This window comes from Poecilia reticulata, linkage group LG15 (assembly GCF_000633615.1).
Source record: "Poecilia reticulata strain Guanapo linkage group LG15, Guppy_female_1.0+MT, whole genome shotgun sequence".
NCBI lineage: Eukaryota > Metazoa > Chordata > Actinopteri > Cyprinodontiformes > Poeciliidae > Poecilia > Poecilia reticulata.
Window position 1 is genome coordinate 12078333 of NC_024345.1, and position 25000 is coordinate 12103332.

The 25000-nt window shown below is 40.7% G+C and overlaps 1 protein-coding gene across 2 annotated transcripts in view; it reads right to left on the reverse strand.

Moving 5' to 3' along the window:
- Positions 1–1505: 1505 nt before the first annotated feature.
- dachc (dachshund c) overlaps positions 1506–25000 on the reverse strand; it is a 34686-nt gene continuing 11191 nt past the window's right edge. Inside the window, exons 2-11 of one of the 2 annotated variants that reach the window (XM_008429265.2) lie at positions 22478–22587; positions 18652–18762; positions 12373–12551; positions 11195–11315; positions 10435–10569; positions 6389–6585; positions 5777–5927; positions 4696–4824; positions 4412–4513; positions 1506–2083 (exon numbers count right to left, since the gene is read on the reverse strand). In XM_008429265.2, coding sequence (XP_008427487.1) covers positions 2046–2083; positions 4412–4513; positions 4696–4824; positions 5777–5927; positions 6389–6585; positions 10435–10569; positions 11195–11315; positions 12373–12551; positions 18652–18762; positions 22478–22587 — 1273 coding nt within the window. In that variant the 3' untranslated portion in view covers positions 1506–2045. The remainder of the gene's footprint in view (positions 2084–4411; positions 4514–4695; positions 4825–5776; positions 5928–6388; positions 6586–10434; positions 10570–11194; positions 11316–12372; positions 12552–18651; positions 18763–22477; positions 22588–25000) is intronic. The other variant, XM_008429266.2, reaches the window with a different exon arrangement.

Sequence of the window (25000 nt, forward strand, 5' to 3'; positions counted from 1 at the left end):
GATAGATAGATAGATAGATAGATAGATAGATAGATAGATAGATAGATAGATAGATAGATAGATAGATAGATAGATAGATAGATAGATAGATAGATTTTGAGGCAACAAGATGGAAGTAAATATTAGTGGTTAATATCACCGCAGTTTTATTCATCAAGCAAATACCAATATGTTAAAGAATAACTAATATCTGCCAACACTGATGTTAGTGCTGATATATCGTGAATCCCTGGTTTATTGCCACTCATTTGAATAATTATGGCTTACAGCTACTAAAAATCTTAATGTTCAGTTTCTTAAAAAAATTAGAACATTTCATTAGACCAACAGCAAAAGCGGTTTCATTACAGAAATATTTTTGAATGACCTACATAATCACGGGGAAGGCAGTGGGCTGAAAGGCTATCAAGCAGAGAGTCACTGATATCCTTCCCAAGAGTCCAGCCACAAAGCATTATCGCTCAAGAATCTGGCAGTTCATAGAGGGCTGCAAACAAGCATGTGAATGGAAAATTTAGTGGAAGGACAGGTGTAGTAGGAAAGGATAAAATGATAACTGCAGTCTTGAGAGGATCGTCGCGCTAACTCCACTCACAAGGCCTGAATTAGAGGTAAAGTCGGAGCTTCAAGATTCACCACTAACATATGAGTCCAAAACTCGGCAGCCACATTCATGAAAGAAGTGTCTCACCTGGAATAAGAGGAAAAAAAGGACTGGAGTGTTGTGCAGTGGTCTTAAATCTTTTTAGATGAAAGTAAATTTTGGATGATGATGATTTGGGGCGTCATGTCATCTGCTGGTGTTGGACCACTGTGTTTATTAAGTCCAAAGTCAGAGCAGCCGTCCACCAGGAAGTTTAATTACAGTCAGGGTGATGCATCACTCTGACTGTAATTAAGTTGTGTAAGTCGCATGTTTTCAACACAATTACTGAAATAAGTTAACTTTTTATTATATTATCTTGCACCTGTCATTATATTGGTCCATATTCGATAATCGACATTCATTCTGCGACATTCTTATGCAAATTGGGAACACTGGTCAAAAAAAAAATGAAAGTATCAATTTTATTTACCTTTTTTTTTTTTACTTTAGCTTTAAAATCTTATTTTTCCTTCTGTTCTTGAAGCTCTTTGTCCTGTTTTGTCACCATAGTTCTGCTTAGTTTTCTTGTCTTTTCCCCCATAACTCTACCTGTCATCTTTATCTCCTTAAATGTGCTACGAGTTGTCCACTTTGCCGCTTGAATTGGAAAGGTTCTGTCAGGCTTTTTAATCAATAAAATGAATTACACAACAGGAGGAACGTCCCACTTTTTTCCCCTCGGTAGAGCCAACTGTAGCTCACACCGCAATGCGGCCAGACCCGCCACACTTCTCTAAAGCAAGGACAAGACAGGAGAAAGTTCAACACCCGCGTTCCTCTTGCAAATCCACACACCGTCATTTTGATTTTAAAAAGTCATCAAAGCGACAACTCGATCTGAAAGCAAGCAATGACACGGTTTAATAAAAAGAATCTGTATTGTTTGTATTGTCAAACTGCACTACTGCATAACATACACAATACGAGTCATTTACTGACTGTACAACATGCCATGTTTTTCATATTAATAATAATAATAATAACAATAATAACAATAATAAAAATGATGACTATATATATGTACACACCTCTGTTACAAGTTATATTCATCACTTGCTTTAAACAAACAGCACTGACAGGGGAAAAAAAAAAAAAAAGAAGAAAACTATAGTCATTTTCATCTACGGTTTAAAAACTTTGATTAAAAGAAACACACTTTAACACAACATCAGAATAAAATGCTCTGCTGCACCACGGTTGGGAATTGATGATAGAGGCAATAAATTAAACCACACAGATGTCACCCTCGAGATGTAGGGGAAGCAGAGATTTGTGTCCCGGATGCCACTGCTGGACTGAGCATGCCTGATGATTGTATGTGTCAAAAAATGAGGAATCTTCGTCACCGTTTCCTCCACGCATCCGTCCATCCATTCGTCCATCTGCTCGTTCCTGAGCCTCAGTACCTCCCTGCGGTTTGCATGAAAACTCTGGCCTCTGAAATCCAAGAGGAATAATAAATATTGTTGTGTGCGTTACACCCCTCGATTTTGATCTTTCATACTTCATAAAATGACTTCAGATTTAGTCGTTCCGAGCATTTAAAAAGTCGGACTTTGTTTTTTTTTTACAATATTGCGATTATTTTTGTGACTTTGCTCGTTGTTATGGTCCTGCCTGTTTCTATGAAAGCTGCCAACAGATGTGAAAAATTTGAAAATCAATGTCTTTTATTTATGCAGTGACTAAATGTTTAATAAAACGGTTGAATGTGAAAATTGTCTCACGAGATAGTTATGTTCAAAGTGACAGGTTGTTGACTTTTTTCTTTGAGCTTACAGTATGGCGTCTATCTGGAATCTAAAACAATTGTTTCATAAAAATCCATTTATCGTTGTACAGTAGTTCTTACATCATCTGACGGTCGATTCTGATTGGCTGATCGGTTTCTCGTGACGTCTCCCACCCCGGAAGTGTTTGCTTTGAGCTGAGTTCAGCAACTCGGATAGAAATATACTGTCCCGACATTCTCATTTATCTCTTTTTTTGTGAAGTACCAGTGAGAATTTATGTTTTTTCCTTCAGATGCACCAGTATCATAAGAAATTTATCTATGAGAGCTGTCCTCTTTAATCTTAGCAATTTTGTTGTAAACTATATATAAAAAAAAACTTTCAAGCATGCCAGTTCCAGAGAAAACCAGTTCCACCTGCCAGTCTCGGCCCAGCCTCCCTGCTCCCTGCAAACCAGATTTTTTTCCCATGACCCGGATCGTCCTCGAAGCCTCGGGATAGTTCTAAATCTTGGTTTCCTCTCCCCCTTTAATTCTCTCTCTTTAGTTATGGCTGCATAGTAATACTTTGAACTAGGCCATAAAAATAGTTCCTTTAGGTTTCTGAGAGACTTGTGAAACCTCAGGTAATAGTATTCTGAACCTGCATTTCGTAGCCATTAAATGTCCCTCTTTTACTGAACAGTATTGGCAGAGAGAACATGCACCGGTTTTCATTTCTGCTTGGGTTAAAAAGATACTGACAAAAATATTCAATGACTAATTGTTGATTCTTTTAAATAGAATCCTGAAAAATATACAAAAATCTCCTGATTCTTATTTAAGTCTTCCAGCTGATTTATGAAGGAATGTTTTTTTTTTAGGCAATAAAATAATATACTCAGCTTTATATAGATACAGAATTCATCTAATAATTTAACCTGCAACAAAACCCGATAACAGAATTCTTTTAGAGAAGAAATAATCAGTTCGTAATAAATACCAAAGCTCCTACGCAGCCATGACCGCTGATCCCTAACAAAGAAGTATTATTGAGTTCAAAGCATTTTTTTTTTAATCTGCTCCGTTTTTCTCCATATTTTTTGGGGGGTGATAAAACTTCCTGGCACAAAGAGAGCAGATCCTGCCCCACTGTCTGACAGACAATTCCCCTTTAAATGATTTATTACTGGGTGTTAATTATGCAAATGATGTCCAAACAAACTCGTCATGAGGACAATTAAGACAGCCATTAATTAGTGGCCAGTTCTCTTCTTGCTTCACTGACATTCAATTAAAAATTGCTTTTGAACAAGCGCACTGTCTGGTTTGGTGGTCTTTGGCACAGCGCGAAGCCGAGGTGGGCTGAACCGACTCGCTCTTTTGATGAAGCCGAACTGGAGATCACTGCCACTTAAAGATCTTAAATGTATCTTTTTTTATTTACATTTTTTTTTTACCTGTCTCTGTGAAGACAATTATCTTAGTGAAATAAATATATTAAACGTCCATTTTCATTAAACTGGCAGCCCCGGTGAAACTGCTTCACGCTTCATTTCATTTTGCTCAATTTCTCAGGAGCGGCCTCGCTGTGAAATCTTTCAAAACCTTTCCAGTAGATCGGTCTGTTAAGCATCAAAAGCAACCAGTAGGTAAAATAATAAAATCTGTTGTTCTAGCTCAGTCAACAGGAGCTAAATAAATCCCAACCAGCAGGAATACCCCTATTCTTACAATGAAATTGATTTTTTTCTCTTTCTCTCTCTCTTTCTCTCTCTCTAATAACACAAAGTTTTAACTGTCATGCCTTGTTTTAATGAGCAAACATCAGCACTTTCCCTTAAAAGTAATTTTAGTACAAAATCACCACAAAAAAAAAAAGAAGTCTTTAACAAGTTTTCCTCAAGCCTGTCTTCTGGTGACAAATTACTTCAGCTTTTCTACAAATAAATTCAGTGGCAGAATATATATATATATTTTTTTTTTTCCTGATCAAAGTCTGTTTTCACAGCTGCGCCCTGCAGCAGCAGCGTTTGTTATCTGGACAGCTGTACCTTGTGTCGCCTTGCTGTCCAGCCTGCTGTCGTCGTGGCCGCTCCCGTCGGCGTCCTGGGTCACAGATTCTGCGTGAGCAGGCGCCGCCAGTGATTGATGGCCTGTTGTTTGGTCATTAATTAATAAGGACGCTTAATTAGAGGCTAATGAACACTCAGGGCTAAGTTACACCGAAAAGCTTGGTGACATTTAATATGAAAATGAGAATTAGCGCTGTAACTATAAGGCTCAGAGTCAAAACAGAAATGTAAGGAGATTGATATTTTTTGTCCAGTTTCTGTACCTATGTGTGTGTTGGCGGTGTGCAGCAGTGTGTGCTCGGCCTGATCACGCAGCTTGACCTCCTCTTCCAAGGCCTCCTGTAATTTCCGCTTGCTGCGCTTTTCTTTCTTTAGACGTTTCTGAATCAGAACTGAAGACAGATGAGAAAAGCAGTCAGAGAAACGCACACATTTTGCACGTTTACGCATCTTGTGTAGATTTGTTTTTGGAAATAAAGCATCTTACTGATTTATTGATGCCCATTTGATGTATTTAACTGTGCAAAAACTATTCAAGTGGAAGGAAAACGATACATGCGTTCCAAAAGCTTTTATGCATAAAAATCTGAAAAGTGTAGGAACAGAAATGTGCATAGCTGGAGAATGTTTCTACCAGTTTTGTACATCTGCATTAATTTTGTTCCCCATGCTTCTTTACCAGCTCAGTCAGACTGGATGGAGAACGTCTATGAATATTGATTTTCAAATCTTGCCATAGATTTCTCAGCTTCCCAATTCCAGATAATAAAAAAAAACAAACATCCCCATCAGCATTATGCTGCCACCATGTTTTTCCATGGAGGTTGTGTTTTTAATGTGAGCTGCACTGATTTTACATGCGGGTTGAAAAGTTAACATTTGGTCTAAATTGACTCTGTTTGCCTGCTTAGCCAGTGGTCAGTTTGGTGTCCACCTTTCACCACTTCATCATCACGTCTCCTCCACCCTGTGTGACCCCAATACCCAAAATGTCCTTGATTGGAATTTGCTCAGCCTGCGCTGCAGATGACAGCGTCTGTGAACTTGCCAAACTTGATTTAGTTTGTAGTATTCTGCCAGCATCACTCTAATTCACCTCTGCAGCTGCTTTCAGGGGTAATATACTGTCGGTGTCCTCACTTCCTTATCTGATTTTCAACTTAATGGACACCCTGTCAGCTGCGAAGTGGATTAAACCAAACCTCGTTTAGCCGCGCGGCAGAATCGCCTTTGTTTACAGGGGAAGATGTCGATGGGGGGAAATGTGCGGCTTCAATCAGCACTTTCCAGCCAGAATGTCAAAGTAAACATTGAACTAACGTTTGCTTTCTACCAGTCTGCTACCTCTGTTCTTCTGCTCCATGCTCAGCTGCCTCTCCAGGGTCTCCCTCAGCTCCCTCTCTCGGACGAGCTCCATTTTCAGCTCCGTCCTCTCCAGCTGGTCCTGCTTCTCCTGCGCTCGGGCGTTCTCTATGGCAACCCTCAGCAGACCCTGCTTGGAGACAACACAGGCGGAGACCGACAGGTTAACCTACTGAGCAAAATCCTCAGGTGTTCAAGCTTTATTACATGGAGTCAGTTTTAGTCAAGTTTTGAATGTTTAAATAAGCAAAAAATATAAAAAGGCATTTTTATACTTTTTATACATTTTTCTAACACAAAGAAAGTCAACACTTCTGTCCTTGTTAAAGTGAAACTGCCAGCACACACACCCACACACACTCATACAGAGAAAACCAAACAAAGAATGGCTTTCTGTTCATTGTTGCTCCTCGATAACAAAGACATGTAAAAATCTGAGAAGCAGGTCAGCACACGCCCAAACCCAATTACAGCGTATCCTAAATGTCTGCCTCGTCTGCTATTTACGATTTCAGGAAATCCCAGAGAGTGGCTCATCTCCCTTCCTATTCATCTCAGCGGTGCCATAATAACAAAGCCCCAGCAGAGGCTCACCTGGATGTTCGTGAGCAGGGTCTCTATGGAGGACAGGCCTTCCGGGAAGATGAAGGGAGTGTGGTGGAGACCTGCTGGGAGCTTCTGTCCTGCAGGGTAAGAAAGCCTCTCGCAGCCCTCCCTGGCCGACAGGGCTTTCTGGTAGACTTGTCTCTCACCACTCTCCCTGGTCGCCTGCGCAGCCGAGGAGCTGTTGTCTGGAGGGCAGAGAAGCGGTTTGATGTCTAGTCGGTGAGGCTGATTCACTCCTGACTAACATGGCGAGCTGATTTGATCCTCTTATAAAGTAATCACTGCCTGACTTTCTTATGTTTGAAGACGTATCCTGTCTGTGTGCAAGATCTGGAAACAAGTAGATGTTTTCCCTCAATTCCACAATCTCACACAAAAACATAATAATAAAAAAAAAAACCATCAAATTCCTTATTAAAACAATAAGAAATAAGCCAACTTCTTTTACACAGTCGTTATTTCTGTGTTGATTTGTCAACAAGTTTTGGAAATTTCAGTTTCTGTCTGATTTTTATTAGTTAAAATGTTAATGGATTTCGAGAAGGACCAATGCACTCTAACAGGGTTTCCTGGTAAACGAGGCCCACAGCATCACACCTCCTCCACCAGACCAAACAGTGGGCATGAGGTGCTTCTCCACATCTTCAGTCTGTTTGAGACCAAAAACCTTACTCTCGATTGGTCACAGCATACTGTTCTATTTAAAATCCACTAGTGTTTATCAAACTGTACATTTTTCTGTTGCGACTTTAAGCCAAAGTGTTGAGGACAAAAAGAAACAAAAATGAATAAAAGGGCCACAAATAAAACAGAATCGAACCCGTATGAAAGTATCGGTAAGAATTCACAACACAGAAACGAGAAAAAATAATTAAGTCACAGTACTCTCCTGAGATTAATAATATAATAATTCAATGAGCCAAGCGGAAAAGCTTGATTATTTGGAGCAAATCTGAAAATTGCGATTAAAGAGGTCATTCTTTTTAGAAGTGGAAGAATCATTTTTAAAAATGGCTGCGAATGTAGGATCTGTTTTCCATGTAGTATTGAATTATCATTTTCTAAATAAATTAAAAACAAACAAAAAAAGAAGATTTAGTTTGTGTCATAAAGATTCTTAGGGCTGCAAATAGCTGTGAGAAATGCAATTTGTACCAAAAAAACAACATATATTCCAAGTGGAATTTTCATTTTCAAAAGTCTCCAGTGTGACGTTATGTTTTCAAGCTTTTTACTCACTTTTACGTTGGGTGCCAATAATTGATCAGAGGATTGCATGTAGGAGGCCCAACACAGCAACATAAACAAATAATAAACGATCTAAATGACATCGACCCCAACAGGTTACTGTTCCCAGAATCCCAGGCATCAGCTTTTCTTAAACGAACCCTCTGTCCTTTGTATTAATCTCCACATTTTCCTTAATGCAAGTACAAATTTTTGTAATTAGTGTGACATTCTGCCCACAAGCATTTTGGCAGTTGCATTTGCGKACTATCTGCAGAAGGATCGATAACTCCCGCACGCATGTGTAATTAAAGAGAAACACGAACTCAAAGCACTCTGCGACTTAATTTTCCGCCAACATGTCAAGCCCCCCGAACAAAGGGTGTTTACTCTAATTACTGCGCGCAACTTCAGCCGCACACGCACAGAAGTTCTGTTTTAGGGTTTTAAAAACGCGTCTGCCCTTTATTAGATGGCATCCTGCCTGCTGATAATGCATCACAGCTTGACACGTCCCATAAAAGCAGCTAAGAACCTGCATTATGGATGACCATCTGTTTGTAAACCTGAGAACTGTGCGATCCCTATTGGTGACAGAGAGCGGGGAGGAGGGGGGGGCGGATATGAAGATTAGCTATTTTCTGCATTTTTTTTTTTCTTGTTTTTGTTCCCTATGAATCAGCCGGTTGCTCACTTTACTGTCATCCGAGCCACTGAGGACAGAAACGTCCCGGGAGCCGGGGCGGGTGGTTATCGGAGTGGGGACGGGGGGCCCCACGGACGTGCGATGCGATATCTGGCACTTTTCTCCATCTGTGACAAATGAGGGTGTTTTCTCCACTTAGCTGACCACAGCATCTTCGGCTCCAAGCCCGCCCACTTCTTCCCTCTCCGCCGCGGCCTTGCGTCTTGGCAACTGTCACGTTCAAGGAGTTTCCGCGTACGAGAAGCAACGCGCTCCTCTCCCCTCCCAGGCCCCTCCGCCCGCTTCTCCGCTTTCTCTCTGCTCCTCGCTAAAAGCATTGCTCTGTAGAGAAAGGTAATTAGCAGGTGCTGGCGAGCTCAGCGGAGGGCATCCAACTACACTCCCGTGGCTCACATTCAGACACGCACACATTTGTAGCCGCTGAAGTGCACCGTCAGCAGCGTGGGCTCCCTTGGCTCCTTGGATGTGACTGATCCTTTATTGAGTTACTGTTTTACGCCTACTTTACCCCACTCACACTCACACACACACACACATCTGCCAGCTTGTTTGATCATTTACCTATCTCCCTAACCAAGGTCATTGTCTGTTTTTCTCTTTTCTCCCAAGTTCGTCTCTCTTTTTTCCCCTCCCCTCTCCCATTCCTCTCCACCTGTCCCCAGGGCTAATGAACTTCACAACGTGAAGACTGCCAGTCAGCGGAAGAGAACAGAAAGGCAAGGAGGGGGCAGAGAGAGAGAGAAAAAGAGAGAGACAGAGAGAGACTGAAATTCTGCTGATGTTTGGTTAATGGGAGTGAGGTGTCAGGGATGGCCTCTGATCTTTGCTGGATGGTTGCGTTGTTCAAAGACCACTGAAAACAGCACACACAGCCAAAACTGTCTCTCTCGCACGCGCAGATTATTATACAACGGATTGACAGAATGACAGCGCCGAGGAGCCCTTTGAAACGCGGTTCAATCCACGCCGAACCCATCCTGTGATGTTCTAGGTCAAACACAAAAGCTCGCAATCCGCCAAATGTACACGCGTTTCATTTGCATGCGGAAAAAAAAAAAAAAATCAATTGAAAATCAATCGCACAAATGCGATGTGCGGCGTCCGCGTCGCCGTCGCTGCTTTTGTCGATACGTTTGCAGCTACGTGACAGCATCTGAATCCCTACCTATGAAGGCATTGTGATTTTTTTTTTTTTTTTAGATTCAATTAGTGAATAATGTGATTCGGCATTAGAAAATATCTGCACCCATAAAAAAAATAAATAAATAAAATAAAAATCCACATGCAAACAAGTCTCCGTCTGCCTCCGCTTGTTCTCTCGCTGTAAATTTCTGCTGACTGTTTGTCCTTGAGCAGTCCTCATTAAGCTAATGCAAACCTCCCTGACAGAGAGAACCAAACAACTGACGTTGCAGCGCGGGCCCCTAACGACAGAGAGGCGGTCGTTATGCAGATGAGGTCCAGCTGAGAGCACGGGAGGCCGCCCGGCTCGTTAGGCCGCGGCCCTGGCAAATGGCTCGCTAATGTAGCGCCGCTTCCTGGTCTAATGGAGTCCTGTTTTGCAGAATTATTTGTCTTTGCGCGCCCAGGGGGGGCCTTGACAGAGAAGAAGAGGAGGAGAAGGAGTGGGGAGAAAGGGTCAGGCCGTGAATCCTTATCAACCTCTTACTTGGTAAATGACAAAACCCTTTCCCCTGAAATAAGTAACGTCAAAGAAGCGTGTACATCTGGCACAGCTGTTTGAATTCAATGAGAACAACAGGTCGTCTAAGTCTAAGGTTTGTCGCTCGGTATTGGCAACATTTGGAAAAGTCGATGGATTCTTCCTAAAACTAATCATTGCTCATTATGATTGCTAAATCATTGACTCTAAGAAGAAATTGTTAGAAATCAGAAGAGAGCTGCTGTGCGAATCAAGGTTAAAGTGTGAGGGAATACATTACCAGCACAGCAAGATGTTTAAAAATCACCGGTTAAAAAGTAAATGAAATATTCAGATCCAAAATTGCTGCACCGCAAGTCTGGTTGCATAAAACGCATTATTATTATTATTATTATTATTATTATTATTATTATTATTATTATTATTTGTGAGCGTTACCTCTGTCGGAGTGGTTTCTCTTGTTCTCCTTGTTGTAATCCATTGGTGTCCCATCTGTCTCTCTGGTGCCCTGCGCCAAGCCAGGAGAATGACCCAGAACGCTGTGACCCGACGACAAGCCGTCATGAAGTTGATCTGAAGGAATATTATGAGAATGAGGAAAAAGAAGAAATATCGGTTATAACCGTTTGTCACTGTAAAAGGACTTGCAGCTGTCGTTGCTTTTGATAAATTAAGATATTTAAATAATTCATGCTAAAACTAAATGGTGTTGTCCCCCCAAAAAAGAGACACAAACAATCTAATAACTACATGTGAGCATATAAATGTTGGAGCTGCATGTATTCCTAACATTTTACCCTCTTGATCTTTTAAACGAAAGACAAATCAATTCTGTTTGATAGCTAAACCCGAAGCATAACTTTGTTCCTCTGATTATGCAGGTTGCATCAGATCACGTTGGTACTTTAAAAGTGGCAGATGCTAATCAAAACAAGTAAAAAGTAAAAAGCTGTTATTGTGTTTAATTTGACCAGTCACAAAGATCAGATGCAATCAGACTGAACTTAAAAAGTGCTTTTCCTCACAAATGCACACACGGTTATACTCAGGTCAGTAGGCAGCCTGGGTTTACGCGCCTTGCCCGGGGACACTTTGACATGTGACAGGAAGAAGCTTGACTCACAGTTAAGAGACTCAAGCAACTCTTAAGTTGAACATATTTTTCAGGTTGCAGCTGGTAACAGGGGTCAACACGTACGTGTTGTTTCTGCGGTGCGCTCGTTATGTAGCGGTGAACTGGACACGCTGCTGCTGTGATTGGATGACATCTGAGCTTCTTCCAGTGAAGGAGAAGGGGAAGGAGTGTCCTGTACTCGCTCCTGGCAAACAACAGAACATGAAAAGCTTACAAGTGAACAAAGCGTGACTCAAGCTTGACATGCAGACGCTGGGACGACAAAAGGAAGGAGAGAAATTTGGGCTGCCTGAAATATTGATAACCTAGATAACTGTTTTTTTATGTAATGCGTTATAACACTACAACATAAAACTGCCATGACTTGGGAAAGTAAGAAAAACACACAAAAACATACATAACCAAAAATAGAAAAATAGCATAGCCTTGTCATCTGACTGACTCTAGCTTCACCCAAGAAGATGCAAACTTTTTTTTACTGCCAGTTGACTTCTAATGTTTATAGAAAACCAACCACGTATGATTTTACCATTATGAGCAAACATCATTTTATTTGTTGTTATAGAAAGGTTGTGGGGGGGGAAAAGCTAGCTTAAACTTGCAGAAAGCTACATGCTTCTTTTTATGTCCATTTCTCAAAGTAGCAGAGATTATGTTGGCATCTAAAAAAAAAAATGCTTCAACAATAATTATTTTTCTTCAAAGTCAAGCTTTCAGCTTTCCTCTAAACGGAAAAAATGCCAAAGGCGAAAGAGTTTTTATTAGTTGATTATCAGTCAGAATTGGTTCCAGAAAGACTGGAGTTTCTGCCAACTAACCTATAGCTGAAATTCACTTTGTTTTATTTCACAATATTACAGGCCCAAAGCATCCCGCAAACCACTAAAGAAATTTATTTTTGTACAGAGGGAAGGCTTTAAAACTCACTGCGATGTTTACAGGAAAGAGCTTGCTCTAAACTCTCTTTGGGACGCCGTCATAAAAATAACAGTCTGCATTGTTAAAACTGTGAAATCAGAGGCATGTTCCTGTAACTGATGCTGTAACAACTCCCTAAGGACTCGGCCCTTAGAGACTTCGACAACAAAAAAACTCCAATCTTTAAAGTAAAACATGAAATCAAGGGTTAAGACAGCTGCAGTTTATTCAAGCACCTAAGATATCTCAAAGTCGGTTTCACAGATCAGACCACAAGCCATTAACCATCGTAGTCTGAGAGGTTGATGGGCATCTGGGCTCACCTTAATGACAGAGGTGGGAGCCCTGGCAGGTGGGTTGGCGTGGAGTTGTGCCACGTTGGCCATGCTGGCCAGCGTGCTCAGTCGGTTCATCTGGCTCATTGCCATGGAAACAGAGGCTGGTGCCAGGCTGCCAGGAATCAGAGGATGTGACATCATCATGAAGGGCAACTGGTCCAAAACTGAAGAAGAAAGAAAAGGAAGAAGTCTGCAGTAAAACAACTCGGTATCATTTTTAAAAGCCATCAAGGCTGCAACGTTCCATGCAATCAACGTGAAAACGTTTCGTTTTAACTTGAAATCATTAGCAGGACCATGACACCGGAGTTATTTTCAGGTCATGTACTCCTAACAATATTGAACAAGTAGCTGAAAATATCTGTACAAGGCAGGCTAGAGAGTGTGTTAAAGGATAAGTTACAGTGGCCTGCGAAAGTATTCACACCCCTTTAACTTTTTCTCTTTTGGTCACAGTGAACAAACGTCATTGTTCTTTTTGGGATTTTAGTTGAGACCAACTCAAAGTAGTGCAAAACCATAATCTGAAAGGATAATAATAATAATAATAATAATAATAATAATAATAATAATAATAATAATAATAATAATAATTAATAATAATAATAATACAATGATTATCGTTTTCTCTTTCGGTCATGTCTCGTCCAACATTTAAACCACGTCTCACATATATGATTACATGTTTTGTTCGCTGTGAAACTGCTGCTGTTGCTCAAATTCAGACTGGATGTAGAGTGTAATTTTCCAGTCATGCCGCAGATTCTCACTTGTGTTCAGATCTTGATTTTGTGTCATTCTGATACATGTATGTGCTTCGATCTAAATCAGTAGAGCACTCGCAATACGTTTCAGCTCGTTGTCCTAAAGGTTAACCTTTGACCTAGTCTCAAGTCTTTTGCCACCTCAACAAGTGTTTTTTGCTTCCCAGTCCCTGGTGAAGAAAAGCTTCCCCACAGCGTGACGTTTCCACCACATTGTTTTAAAAGAAGAATGCTGCGTTCAGGAACACGGGCAGTATTAATAGATTAATGGATTGTAACAATCGTTAAGCCAATTAACAATGGCTTTTCCCTTGCTTTTTTTTTCATATATGCCATGTTTGTAGAAAGCTAGATGGATTCTTTGGCCTCCCACCTATCTACAAAGCTTTCTGAACTTCAAAAAGTGTTCTTTAAGTTTAAATAAAACACTTTATAATATCCTATCGACTCATAAAAACACAATAGTCAAAATCCTGGGTGCAAAGCGTGTTCAGGCTGCAGGATATGATCTACCCTTTATAGATTTGTAAATCAGAAAATATTCAGAGTGCGCTGACTGATAAAATGATGAAAAACATGACATTACTAATAACATTAATGCCAACACTGAAATTAGAATTGGAACTTTGATGAATTTGTAATCAGTATTGACAGTAAAAGATTTTCTTATTTGTAGCAAGAGCAGACTTTACCTGAGCGGTGGTTCAAATCTATTAGGGCTTTAAATGCTTTTTGAACATTTTATATAAAGGGAATTGCAAAACTTCTGGACTTCACAACAAAAAAAAATTACGACGTAATTTTTTATTTTTCCATATCGCTCACCCCTAAATGATTCAATACATTTTTTAGTAGTTGAAACTCGGCTCTTGTTATCTCTCCCAATCTGCAGCTCACAATCCCCTCTTTAGGACAAGCCTCCGCTATCTGAAAACAAAATCCTTCCTCTCAACAGCACCCCAGTGGGTTGTTTCAGTCCCTCTATTCATGAAACAAACAATCCTGTTGAGTGGGGGGAGCAGGAGAGAGAAAATGACATAAATATTTATCATTTAATAAAAGGAGAAAAACAAAAACAAAAGAAACACGGGGAGGAAGTGGAACAAAAGAAGCTGATGGCAGTCTTGGTGCTGGGCCAGCAATGCACGCTGGGTAATTATAAACACAAAGGAAAAAATCTTGGACTCTATTCCGCACAATTGTCACAAATAATAGAACTAGAGGAAGCAAAAAAAAAAAAAAAAGTTACAGAAAGACAGACACAAAAAAAGCAAACGACACGGAAAAAAAAAGAGAAGGCAAAGTAGGCTTTAAAGCATAAGGTGTTGACTTTTTGAGTTAGCCTCGCTAGACATATGTGTAGTGCTTTGTGCATTTTGGCAGATTAGTCTGTCACTTGCCCAGTCCATAAACTAATCCAAACAAAAGATCTGTCTGAATGGAGCTGAATAACCAGATGCTCCGACAATCGACTCGCAGCCAAATATTAAGCCTCGGTTTGGAGCCCAGAGCTCACTTCAGCCCCTCCGTCCAAACCCCTCAACCAACTAAAATTTCATTTGCGCTCTCATTCGGCCCCCTTCACTTTCTCTCCCCATGTTTCATTAGAAAACATCAAAAGTCAAACTGCTTCTCTTATGTTTATCCAAACAAACCATTACTGTAAACAAACAGTTACTGTAAATTTCCCAGAAGATCTTGTTAAACGCAGAAATGGCTTCTCTCTGCTCTTCTGCAGCCCATAAGGTGTCCCACTCAGCAGTTGTGCAAGTGTGCGTGTGTGTAATCTGAGATGGCCTTTGTAGTGGTTGGAGCGCTGGTAGGGGCCCATCCTTCCCATAAGGCTGTGGGTGGCGGTATGGAAAAAAAACACACACCGTTTTTAGTCTGCGTGCATGCGTGTTTGTGTGTGTTTCCACTTGACTCTATCATTAACGGTGATTAAGCTTTACAGGTTTATAATGGCTGGTGGTAACCAAGCCACCAAACTGCACACAGATGCTGGCAGTCGTAACCGAGTGTATACAGTGGTAAACAAAGCTTAATGCCGGCGGTGTTTACCGTCAGGGAGCGCGGAGGAAAGCGCTTCAGATGAAGGGAGAGACCTTGATGCTAATGTAATTTTTGGAAAACAGGAGAATTTCTGTTTTTTTTTTGTTGTTGTTTTTGTTTTGTTTTTTCTGTGCGTGTTTCTCCTGAAGCTTCACGGTGCGCTCCACATGCTAGGTGTGCATGTCCCAGGTTGGTAGCATATTCTACTCAGACCTCCGTAAGCCCTGTCGTCTGTCTAAACACGCTGATGTCGCCTTAACCTGTCGATAGCAGAGGGGGCACGGTGCGGTGAACCTGAGCTGTTTGCGTGAGCGCGCGTGAGTGTGCACCTGCCCGTCACGCCATCGATTGTCCAGCGTTTGTCGTTTGCATTCAAGATGGTGAATTAGAGGGAAGACTATTGATTTGGCTTCGGCCTCTCATCTTATTCATCTCAATATCGCCCAGACTCGCTTCTGCCCACTTTCGCCGCCGCGACCCATCGTACCAAAGCGAGGCCAGAGAGCAGTTAAGGGAAATGCTCTAACATATGAGTGAGACGTCATCAGCAGCCAAAGGGAGGAGATCCATAATTAGGTGATTCCCTTTAAGTGCGTTGCTTGAATATATAGATTAGCATAGGGATGTAACTAATGATGATTTTAGTAATCGTTTATTCTGACGATTAATCGGATATAAAAAAAATTGCCACATTCTACAGATTTTTCTTTTTCTTTTGTTTACACAATATTAGAAATTTGTTAAAATACATTAAAATATATATAAATGCAAAAAACAAATAGCTATTGCCTAAAATGCAATAACAAAGCATTCCTTTAGTGAATTTGAATCAGGTGAAGCTAAAACTATGACACTTGAGGAGTTTTGAGTGCAACTTATTTACACACAAAGGCGTACTAATCTTAAATACAAAATGTGTATATATTTTCCTGTACAGTTTTGGCTCAACTTCTGCTTTAAATATGTTGTTTTTTTTCAGCAAACAACTTTCTTTTGGATTTGTATTCTCCAGTTTACTGATTAGTAAAATAGTTGACAATTATTTCAATAATCGATTCATCATGATTAATCCCATTAATCTTTTCAGGCTTACATTGCTATTTACTAAGCTCTAAAATAAAGGTAAATTCTGTTTAATTTTACTTCAGGCGCCAGAATAAATCAATGCTACATCAAACGTTGCCTACAGCAAGAATGTTTAATACTGACTGCATGTTTATATGCAGTGACTGTTATGAATGATGTAGAGCTCATTGAAAAATAGTAGGGATGCACCATTATGAAAATTTGGGCCGATATTGTTATCTGATATTATTGCAGCTATGGCTGATAATTGATACTTACCGATATTATATCTATTTCACTACCGTTTCGACACTGTTGAGAAAAAAGAGATCAGAGACAAGATAAAAATAAATATCGGTTGTTTGTATCGACTCAGTTTTATTTATCGGACAGATTCCGATATGTTAAAAAATGACTAATATCAGCCAATACCAATGTTAGTGCCAATATATCGTGCATCCCCCCCAAAAATTTTATATTGCATTAGATCAAAAAAGGATTTTTCAAACAAAAGCTTCAGCCTACTGGAAAGTATTTCAGTAGGCTGTATAATATGCATGCACTCAGTATTTCTTGGAATGGGCTTCTTTAGTATGAATTACTGTGTAAATGCAGCATAAAAGTGACCAGTCTGTGGCTCTGGTGAATTCCTAAGTTGCTTCAATAGTTTATCATGCCTGCTTTGTGGGTTCTGGTGTCTCTCGTCTTCCTCTTAACAATAGCCCAGAGTGTCTCCCTAAGTTTTAGGTCAGGTCAGTTTGCTAGCTTGTCAAGTACAGTAACTCCATGATCATTAAAGCAAGTATTGGCACTTATGATAATGTGGGCAGGTACTAAGTCCTGACATTGAAAAAGTCCTGGCAAGAATATATGACTTTAATTTGTTTTTGGCTGAGTTTGCATCCAGTCAGTGAAGAAACAAAATACAGATGGGAAAGTGTAAAATGTAAATACGTTCCAATGTAAAGCCCATTTGTTTTTCTGAGCCTATTAGGTGTTTGTATTCTAATAAGAAAAATAAGTTTAGAAAATGCAATATTTCACCACTCTGTTTACTTTTTTCACACTGATTAAGAAATACCAAAATTTTTCAAGTTTGTGCAAATCCATGAAGTTAAAAGCAATGACTCTCTAAGTTCTTGATTTGAAATAAACAATTTTTAGTATTCACATCTTCAAGATACAGAAAACAGATCAGTCTACATTGAGTGGTTCAATTGGTAATCAAGGTAGAGGGAACACTGGAGACCCTCTACTGTCTTTCTTTTATTGTCTGATAAACAGACAGTAAAGTCACATTTTCATTACTTGATCTTTGGCCAGTCATTGCCAAAGAATATAAATGATGCTACTAGATTGGCTGCTTTGCAAACGCCAACATAGCACTCTTTAGCTTACCAGCTGGAAGTTGTTGATGTTGATCTAGAGGACGAACCAGCGCTCTTCTGCCACACTGACTACTGCCGCTTCAGCCAAATGTTTCGAAACGGAATATTTCTTTAACTGAAGTGATCAGAAGTTGGCAAGACTCTCTGAATGTGGGGCTTCATGATCCCACTAGCCCCTGCTTTAGTGGAAGGAAATCCCATTGCAGTGATTCAGCTGCACCTGAGGCGCTCCGGTCAATAACTCTTCAACGTGCTGAGCTCCCGGAAAACAAGATGCATTTAATGTAGTCCAAGTTGGCCATTTTTTTTAATTGATTGATTGATTGATTTAGTTACTTTTATGATGTACTCTGTGTGTAAAGTTGAAAATGTCTGCGAGTCTGCACCAAGTGGTCAGCTATCAAAATGACGGATGGCAATCAGGTTTTCCGTCACCAATATAAAAAATCGTTCAAGACGGACAATGTTCGGTTCATCTTACTGTGTGACTCTCACACAGGCCTCTGCCTCTCGGTTATTAAAGTCTGCATGCTCTTGGTGTGATGATTAATACAGCGGAATGATTTGTTGCCAAAAAAAACTTGAGCCTGTTGACTGGGGAATCTATATTTTCACAAAACACACCTGGATTATGCTGAACTCCACAAGGTGAGTAAGAAAGACTTGCAAGCAGAATCTGCTTTGTAATTTCAAGCTGTTTAGACGACCTCAATAGACGCCAAACTATTTTGCTTTCTACTGTTTCGTAAAAGGAAACAAAGAGGAGAGGCGATGTCACATCCTGGCCCTAATCAGCTCAATTCAGCAGCGCCACAGCTGCTCAATTTGTATTGACGGGGGTATCACAGGTGTGTATCGACAACAACTGAGAAACGTGTTACACAGCTGTAATTACACATTTTGCACAAGTGTGTGCATGCATTTGTGTGCGTGTGTGTTTGTGGGCAGATAAGAAGAAAAAAAAAAAGAAAAAAGAAAAGAAAGTTACAGCTTACCCAGACCAGGGTTGTGGTCACCGTTCTCTCCGTTTGGCCCACTATGTTGCTGACTACTATGGTAACCCGCCATCGCCTCCAGCTTGATCTTTTTGGCCAGCGCAGAAAGATCTGAGAGAGAGAGAAACAGATATATATCGAGAGGAGGAGAGAAGGGAGAGGGGAGGGCAAAGAAAGAAAGCAAAAAGAATCAATAAGAGCCAGATCAATGGCCCCCGGTGGAGGATTAGAGCAGTTGGTAGGCTGGAGGTTGTCAGGGGAAGACAGAGGCCAGCCATTCATTCTGACTGCACCGCTGCACCGGCCATTTAGCCTGCCAGGGAATCAGCAGATATAGAAACAGGCCAAGACATCCATCTCACCCACACAACGCTATCACATCCCACAGCAGAGAGCGCAGGGCGACACCAAACAGCAGCGGGAGCTCCACCTTTAAACCACAGAGGCCCTCTTTGTCAGAATAAAAGAATCCGAAGCAGGAGACAGGAGGTGAAGATGCCTCTTAATAGAGGTGGTGCACTTTCGAATAATCTGTAATAGAGAGCGACAAAATGTGGCGAAAGGGGAGAGTGGGGGGGCCGAGGCACATTTTAATTTATGGCTTGAATCTCAGAGCGCAGCTTGACCCCCTGTCCCTTTCAGAGCTGCCTTGAAAATAGAAAATTAAATATCTGTTGCGCTAATGCAGACAAACATGGTGAATTATTAAAGTCAGGACGAAGCACACAACTGTGCAAACACGAATGGAGGAAACACAAACAAGCCGTAAGTCTTAATTTCCTGATCGTGGATACGTCTAAACATTTGCAACCAAGTTGACCGTCGTGTTCTTGATCCCGCCCCGTCCTCTCAGATAATAGACGGTTGCAGCGGACAGTTTGCTCTTCCCCTCTCATCTCCTTTTTCCCTCTCTTCCCTGCCCTCTCGTCCCCATCCCTTCTCCTTGCTTTACCTTTTCAAATGTCAGCATCACAGCGGGACGTAAGCCACCGCGCTGCTGTGTGCGTGCGCATTCGCGAGCACATGAAGGCGAGAAACGGCGACTAAGGAGGGTGACATCAAAGATCTTTCCTGCCTTTTACGCTCAAATGTCCTCGCTCTCCCCGTCTCCTTCTCCCCCTCTCATGTGGCCAGTTCTAATCAGTGGCGCTGACATTGCCGCCGTGCCCTCTTCTTTGGTGGAAAAAAAAAGCTCTTTTTTTTCCCCCCCCACTGAGAAAGATGCTCTCGAGCGTTCACGCAAAAAACACACACGCACACACACATACACACACTGGAGCACCTTTGAACAGTGAGAGGAAGCGGAGGCTAATAGAAAATGGCTTCTTTTGAGGCGGGGAATGAAAAGATCAGGTTTCAGTGAAGAGCACAAAGCCAAGGGCAACTTTGAGAGTGGTGAGGTGCCAACAATTACTTTTCTCTCCCTTTTCTCTTTGCTTTTCCAACACACATACACACACACACAAGCACACACACACGCAGAAGTTATAATAAACAAAAACACAAGCTGCATTGTGTAAAGCCATGGCAACAAAATACTTACATTTAAAGATTCTACTGTTCGAAATGATGAAAAGACATACATTAACTTGCAATAACAACAAGGTTCAAATATAATTGTACGCAATTATATATCTAAAGTTCTCCAGACAAGGATACTTACTCAACTTCGCACACTTTTTAAGACGAGGAAACAAAGAGTGCACCAAGTTTGCAAGTTGTTTCTGACTTGTCAGCACTCAGCAGTCTGTATGCTAATTTTATTCATCAACTCACCAGTCGCCTCCCAGGATTCCCACCCCTTCGTGCGATTGATGATGGGTAAAAATGTGTCATTATAAAAATAAAGAGAGAAAACCTCCTCAGTCTGTGTCATGTCTGTAGAAGCAGGGACATCGAGCAGCATGTTTTCTCTCGCAGCTAATATTAGAGCAGAATTTGAACTCTTTCAGAAGAATAAGTTGTGCTGTAGCTTGCCGTTGATATGAGAGCTTGGTAAAAAAAATAAAAAATAAAAAAAAAACTAATTTGATTACTGATTTAACTTTAGATATATTTTGAAACTTTCTGTTAAGTATTTGAAGAGATGCGAGCTATTATATTTCAAATGATGTGCATTGGTATATATAGATTTCCTAATGTGACCAGGTCTAATTTCTACTGTGACTAACTGCTAAACTCTCTAAAGAAAAAAGAAAGTCAACATTTCTAGATTTACAAAAATTGTGAAATTATTATTATTATTTTTATTTATTTGTTTATTTTGCTTTTTACAGTGTATTTAAGTGGCAGGTATTAGACAGAATATTGAATGTCCATGTGTGCAGAGCTGTAACTCCAACAGACTGCTTGGACTCAATATTTGGTAGGCTATTAAATTTCGAGTGCCATGCATTAATAATAATAATAATACATCTGGCCTGTTAGTTGAACTTTCATTGCCCTTCATCCCCAGACATGATGCAGAGTTTCATCAGAGCTAATAGAGACTGACTTTCTGTTAGAAAAATTGATGCGGAATTTGAAGATATGTAAAATGTTCATTATATTTATTTGACGTGAAAGTCATCTTTGCTGCACATTGAAGTAAACTCATAAATTGCTGCTCTGTAATCTGTTAAAGGCATATCGCAAAATATGATAAAAGGCTATATTTTCATCTTCAAAAATTTAGGTGTGAATGTATTTTATCTGGGGGAGGGGTCAGTTTTTATAGACATTCTTCTAAGCATTGGGTAATATAAGATTCTCACATCATGATAAACCTGAGGACAGATACCACAGTTTCATGATATATGAATATATCGCAAATATGTTGGACATATCTGCATTACAACACCAGTGTGTGCAATATTCACACCTCAACGGACTGTTTGGATCTCAATAATTGTTGTCTAATATACTCCAGGTGTTATAAACCTGCATTATTCACGCCAATGTAATATTCAACCAGTTGGACGGAGTCTTACGGCAGCAGATGTTGACACCGGATGCTAATGATGCCGCCCAAATGCGAAAGGTTACGAGAAATGGAAGCATAGATGATACGTAGGGAAAATAAGAAAACATATGGCAACTGATATTGCCATTGCAATATTTACCAATGTAGGTGTTTCGCAGTATATATATCACAGGATTAGAAAAGAATTGCAATTTCAGTTTCTACCAATATCACGTAGCCCTAATTAAAATTATTTAATTGTTTTTTTTTTTTTACTGATAAGCACTGATTACTTGTGCTGCCTGTAAAACAACACATTTATTACAATCAATTGCCTATTTATAGTTATTTTGAATTTCAATCACAGTTATGTCAGAAATATCAGACCGTCATCATTGCAGAGTAAATAAGTGCACCAAGCTGATAAGAGCTGGTAGATTAATCAGGCTGTCTGCTGAGGTTGCCATCCAGCAGTCAGCTCCTTCACTGAAATGCAGATTGTAGCTTGATGTTTAGTAGCTTTCTTTAAGCCAGCTGATCTGCAGTGCACAGCAATAGCTTCAGAAGGAAGCTCAGGTCACCAACGGCAACATGCCTATTTTATTGTTATGTACTTTTTAACTAGCTAATTTTTCTCAACTTATAAATACTATGAATAAAACAAGCACTCTTCCCATTCAAAAGCTTTGATGTGTCGCTGATAGATTTATTACTCCAGTCAGACATGACTGAAATACCTGAGTACTGTTATTTTTTTTCAAAGTTTGTCATTTTTTATATTAAAAACAGAGTGATCAGTCAAGCTATTCTTTCCCCCCTTGCACTGATATCGTTTCCACAGCTCATGTATGTAAAGCGTGAGCACGCAGAGGCATGGGTGGTCACCTGCAGGAGGCATGATCCCAGCGTGCATCAGACCGCCGTGAGACAGCATGTGGTGCGTCCCGCCCTCTGTCGCACTCTGCAGCCTCTTGGGCGGTCGTCCGGGCCTCGAGCTGCAGGCAGAAAAACACAGCGCTGGCGTTAGTCATTAGGCCGCTCTCCATGCTGGGACTGAGATGGGTGGCCCGGCTAGACTAAAGTGTCCTTCAAGTCTGTAAACCTCTGATCCTGCTGAAGTGTCAACAAGCAAAAACACTGAAACATGAGCGCCTCCAGGAAGGCTGCTGTACAGCAAATCTGACCTCCCTGTGGATACGAGCAAGCAGAAAAGGAGTTTCCCTATGGCCTCCATAAAGCACCTCATTACTGTTCAGCTTACTCATTCATTTGTTTGCTTATTAAATGCGCTCGCCCGCCTCCTTCCCCTTCAGTCCTCTCCTCGTTTAGCCGTTCGTTTCCCCTTCCCCCCCCCCCCCCCCCCCCCCCCCCCCCTTCCCCCATCGTGTCACAAGTTTGCTCGACAACAGCTGTAGGTACGAGGCGAGACGCACGCGGTTTTCTTGTGCGCTCGCGTGCGAGGCTCGACGGAGCGGGCCGAGCTCGATCAATCCTGGAGGAAGTACGTGCAAAGCTGTCAGACATCACTCGGGCTCTGACTAAACGGTGTGAATGTCCTGACAGTGGAAATGACACGGGCCACATCAGGCCTAATGACAACCAGCGTACCTCATCTCCGTTTCACAGCAGCTTGACACAACAGCAATCTGTGCGTCTGTCTGAGGCTGCGTGATATTAAAAGACAGTGAGCAAAAGAAGAAGGTGGAAGAGGAGGAGGAGGAAAACGACGGAGAAGGGAGTGAAACCTGAGCGTAGCGCGAAGTTAAAGAGGAGTAAAAGTGAGACAGAAAGATGAAGAGGGACATAAAAAGAGAAAGTGCATAAAAGTAAAAAAAAAAAAAGGTGCAAAAGAGAAGGGTGAGGAGGGGGAATAAGCAGAGATAGACTAGAAGCAGCAGCTTCCTAGCGTGGGGTGTCTTTGAGCAGATTTTAATTAGAATCTAATCCAGCCGTCATTAAGGCCCCATAAACGAAGCTGTCAGTCAGGAGATTAATGGCGCCTCATTTGCATGTTGCATATAATTCATCAATTACCCAGCAGAAAGGACCAATCCCCTGTTGACACACCCACTGGCTGAGAGGGGGTAGATGAAGAGACACAAAAAGACAGGGAGAAAGAATGTGTAGCCACAAACTCTGGGAGAAAAAACAGGTAGCTGGAATATATGTGTGCGTGTGTGTGTGTGTGTGTGTGTGTGTGTGTGTGTGTGTGTGTGTGTGTGCGTGTGCATGTGTGTGTATCAAGTGTTCAAAGGTTAATTTGATGAGCCGATGAGCTCCACAGTTCCTGCCCTCGGTTTTAATGAGTTGTTATTATTGTCTCTTATTATAGGCCCAGACCGACTGGGATGTGACAGCTGACATCAGATATCTCACAGAAACACACACCCACGCTCACACTAACAGGAGCACAGGGAGCGACACGCACACAGACGCATGTAAATATAGAGAGGGGGGAAAAAAAGAAGCTAGAGAGTGAGCATCGAGAGATTTGTGGCTGGTTTTTGTAAAGCTTTGACCTCCCCCTTACGGTTTTAGTAGATTCCGATTCAGCTTTGGAAAACTACAACTAAGAACATTCAGAATATTTCTTTCTAGCTTCCCTGTTGTGATTGGTCAATTTTTAACATGAAGAGTTTGCTACTTTTAGCATAATTAGCGTGTCTGGCATTGATAACTGTAAAGTGCACCAATGCTAGAAATAACTGGCAGAAATGCACCAATCAGGCTTCTGCAGGCTGATACAAATTTTTATTTTAATTTTTTTAGGTCTGATCTGCTAATCCCAAACTTCACAAATTCTGATTTTTTTTTTATTCTAAGGTGAAAAGACAAAAGAGGAAAAAATGTGCAGCAGAATATAAGATGATTCACATTTATGTATCAAAACAATACCTTTAATTGATTTCACTTAGCAATAAAAACTAGTCAATTCCAATATTTTGATGAGCGATCGGTGCATCTCTTTCCCTAAGGAGAGCAAATCTTCACTCAGATTTTCAGACGACTGCTAACTGTGCTAATTCCAGGATACTAGAGGTGATAACGGAAAAGTTTGAAAACACAGTAGAATAAAACGGAGAAGATTTACTGTGATACAATTTATCCGAAGTCGGTTTCAGGGCCAGTTTGTTCCTTTGATGAAATATCTCCAAACAAACCAATAATCCCTTAGCAGTCGGCTTCTTTGAAGAAAATGAAGAAAAACTGCTAAATTAAAGTAATATTTTTCTAAAAACGTGAGATATACAGAGAGTGTATGCTACTCTCTGGCTTTATTTTTCTTCTGTCTTATGTCATGTTTTAATTTTTATGACATTTTGATGCATAAAATGTTTGACATGTTTTCCTATAATTTTCCAAAAGTTACTTTGAATAATACTATGTATAAAAGTTGTTTAACAACTT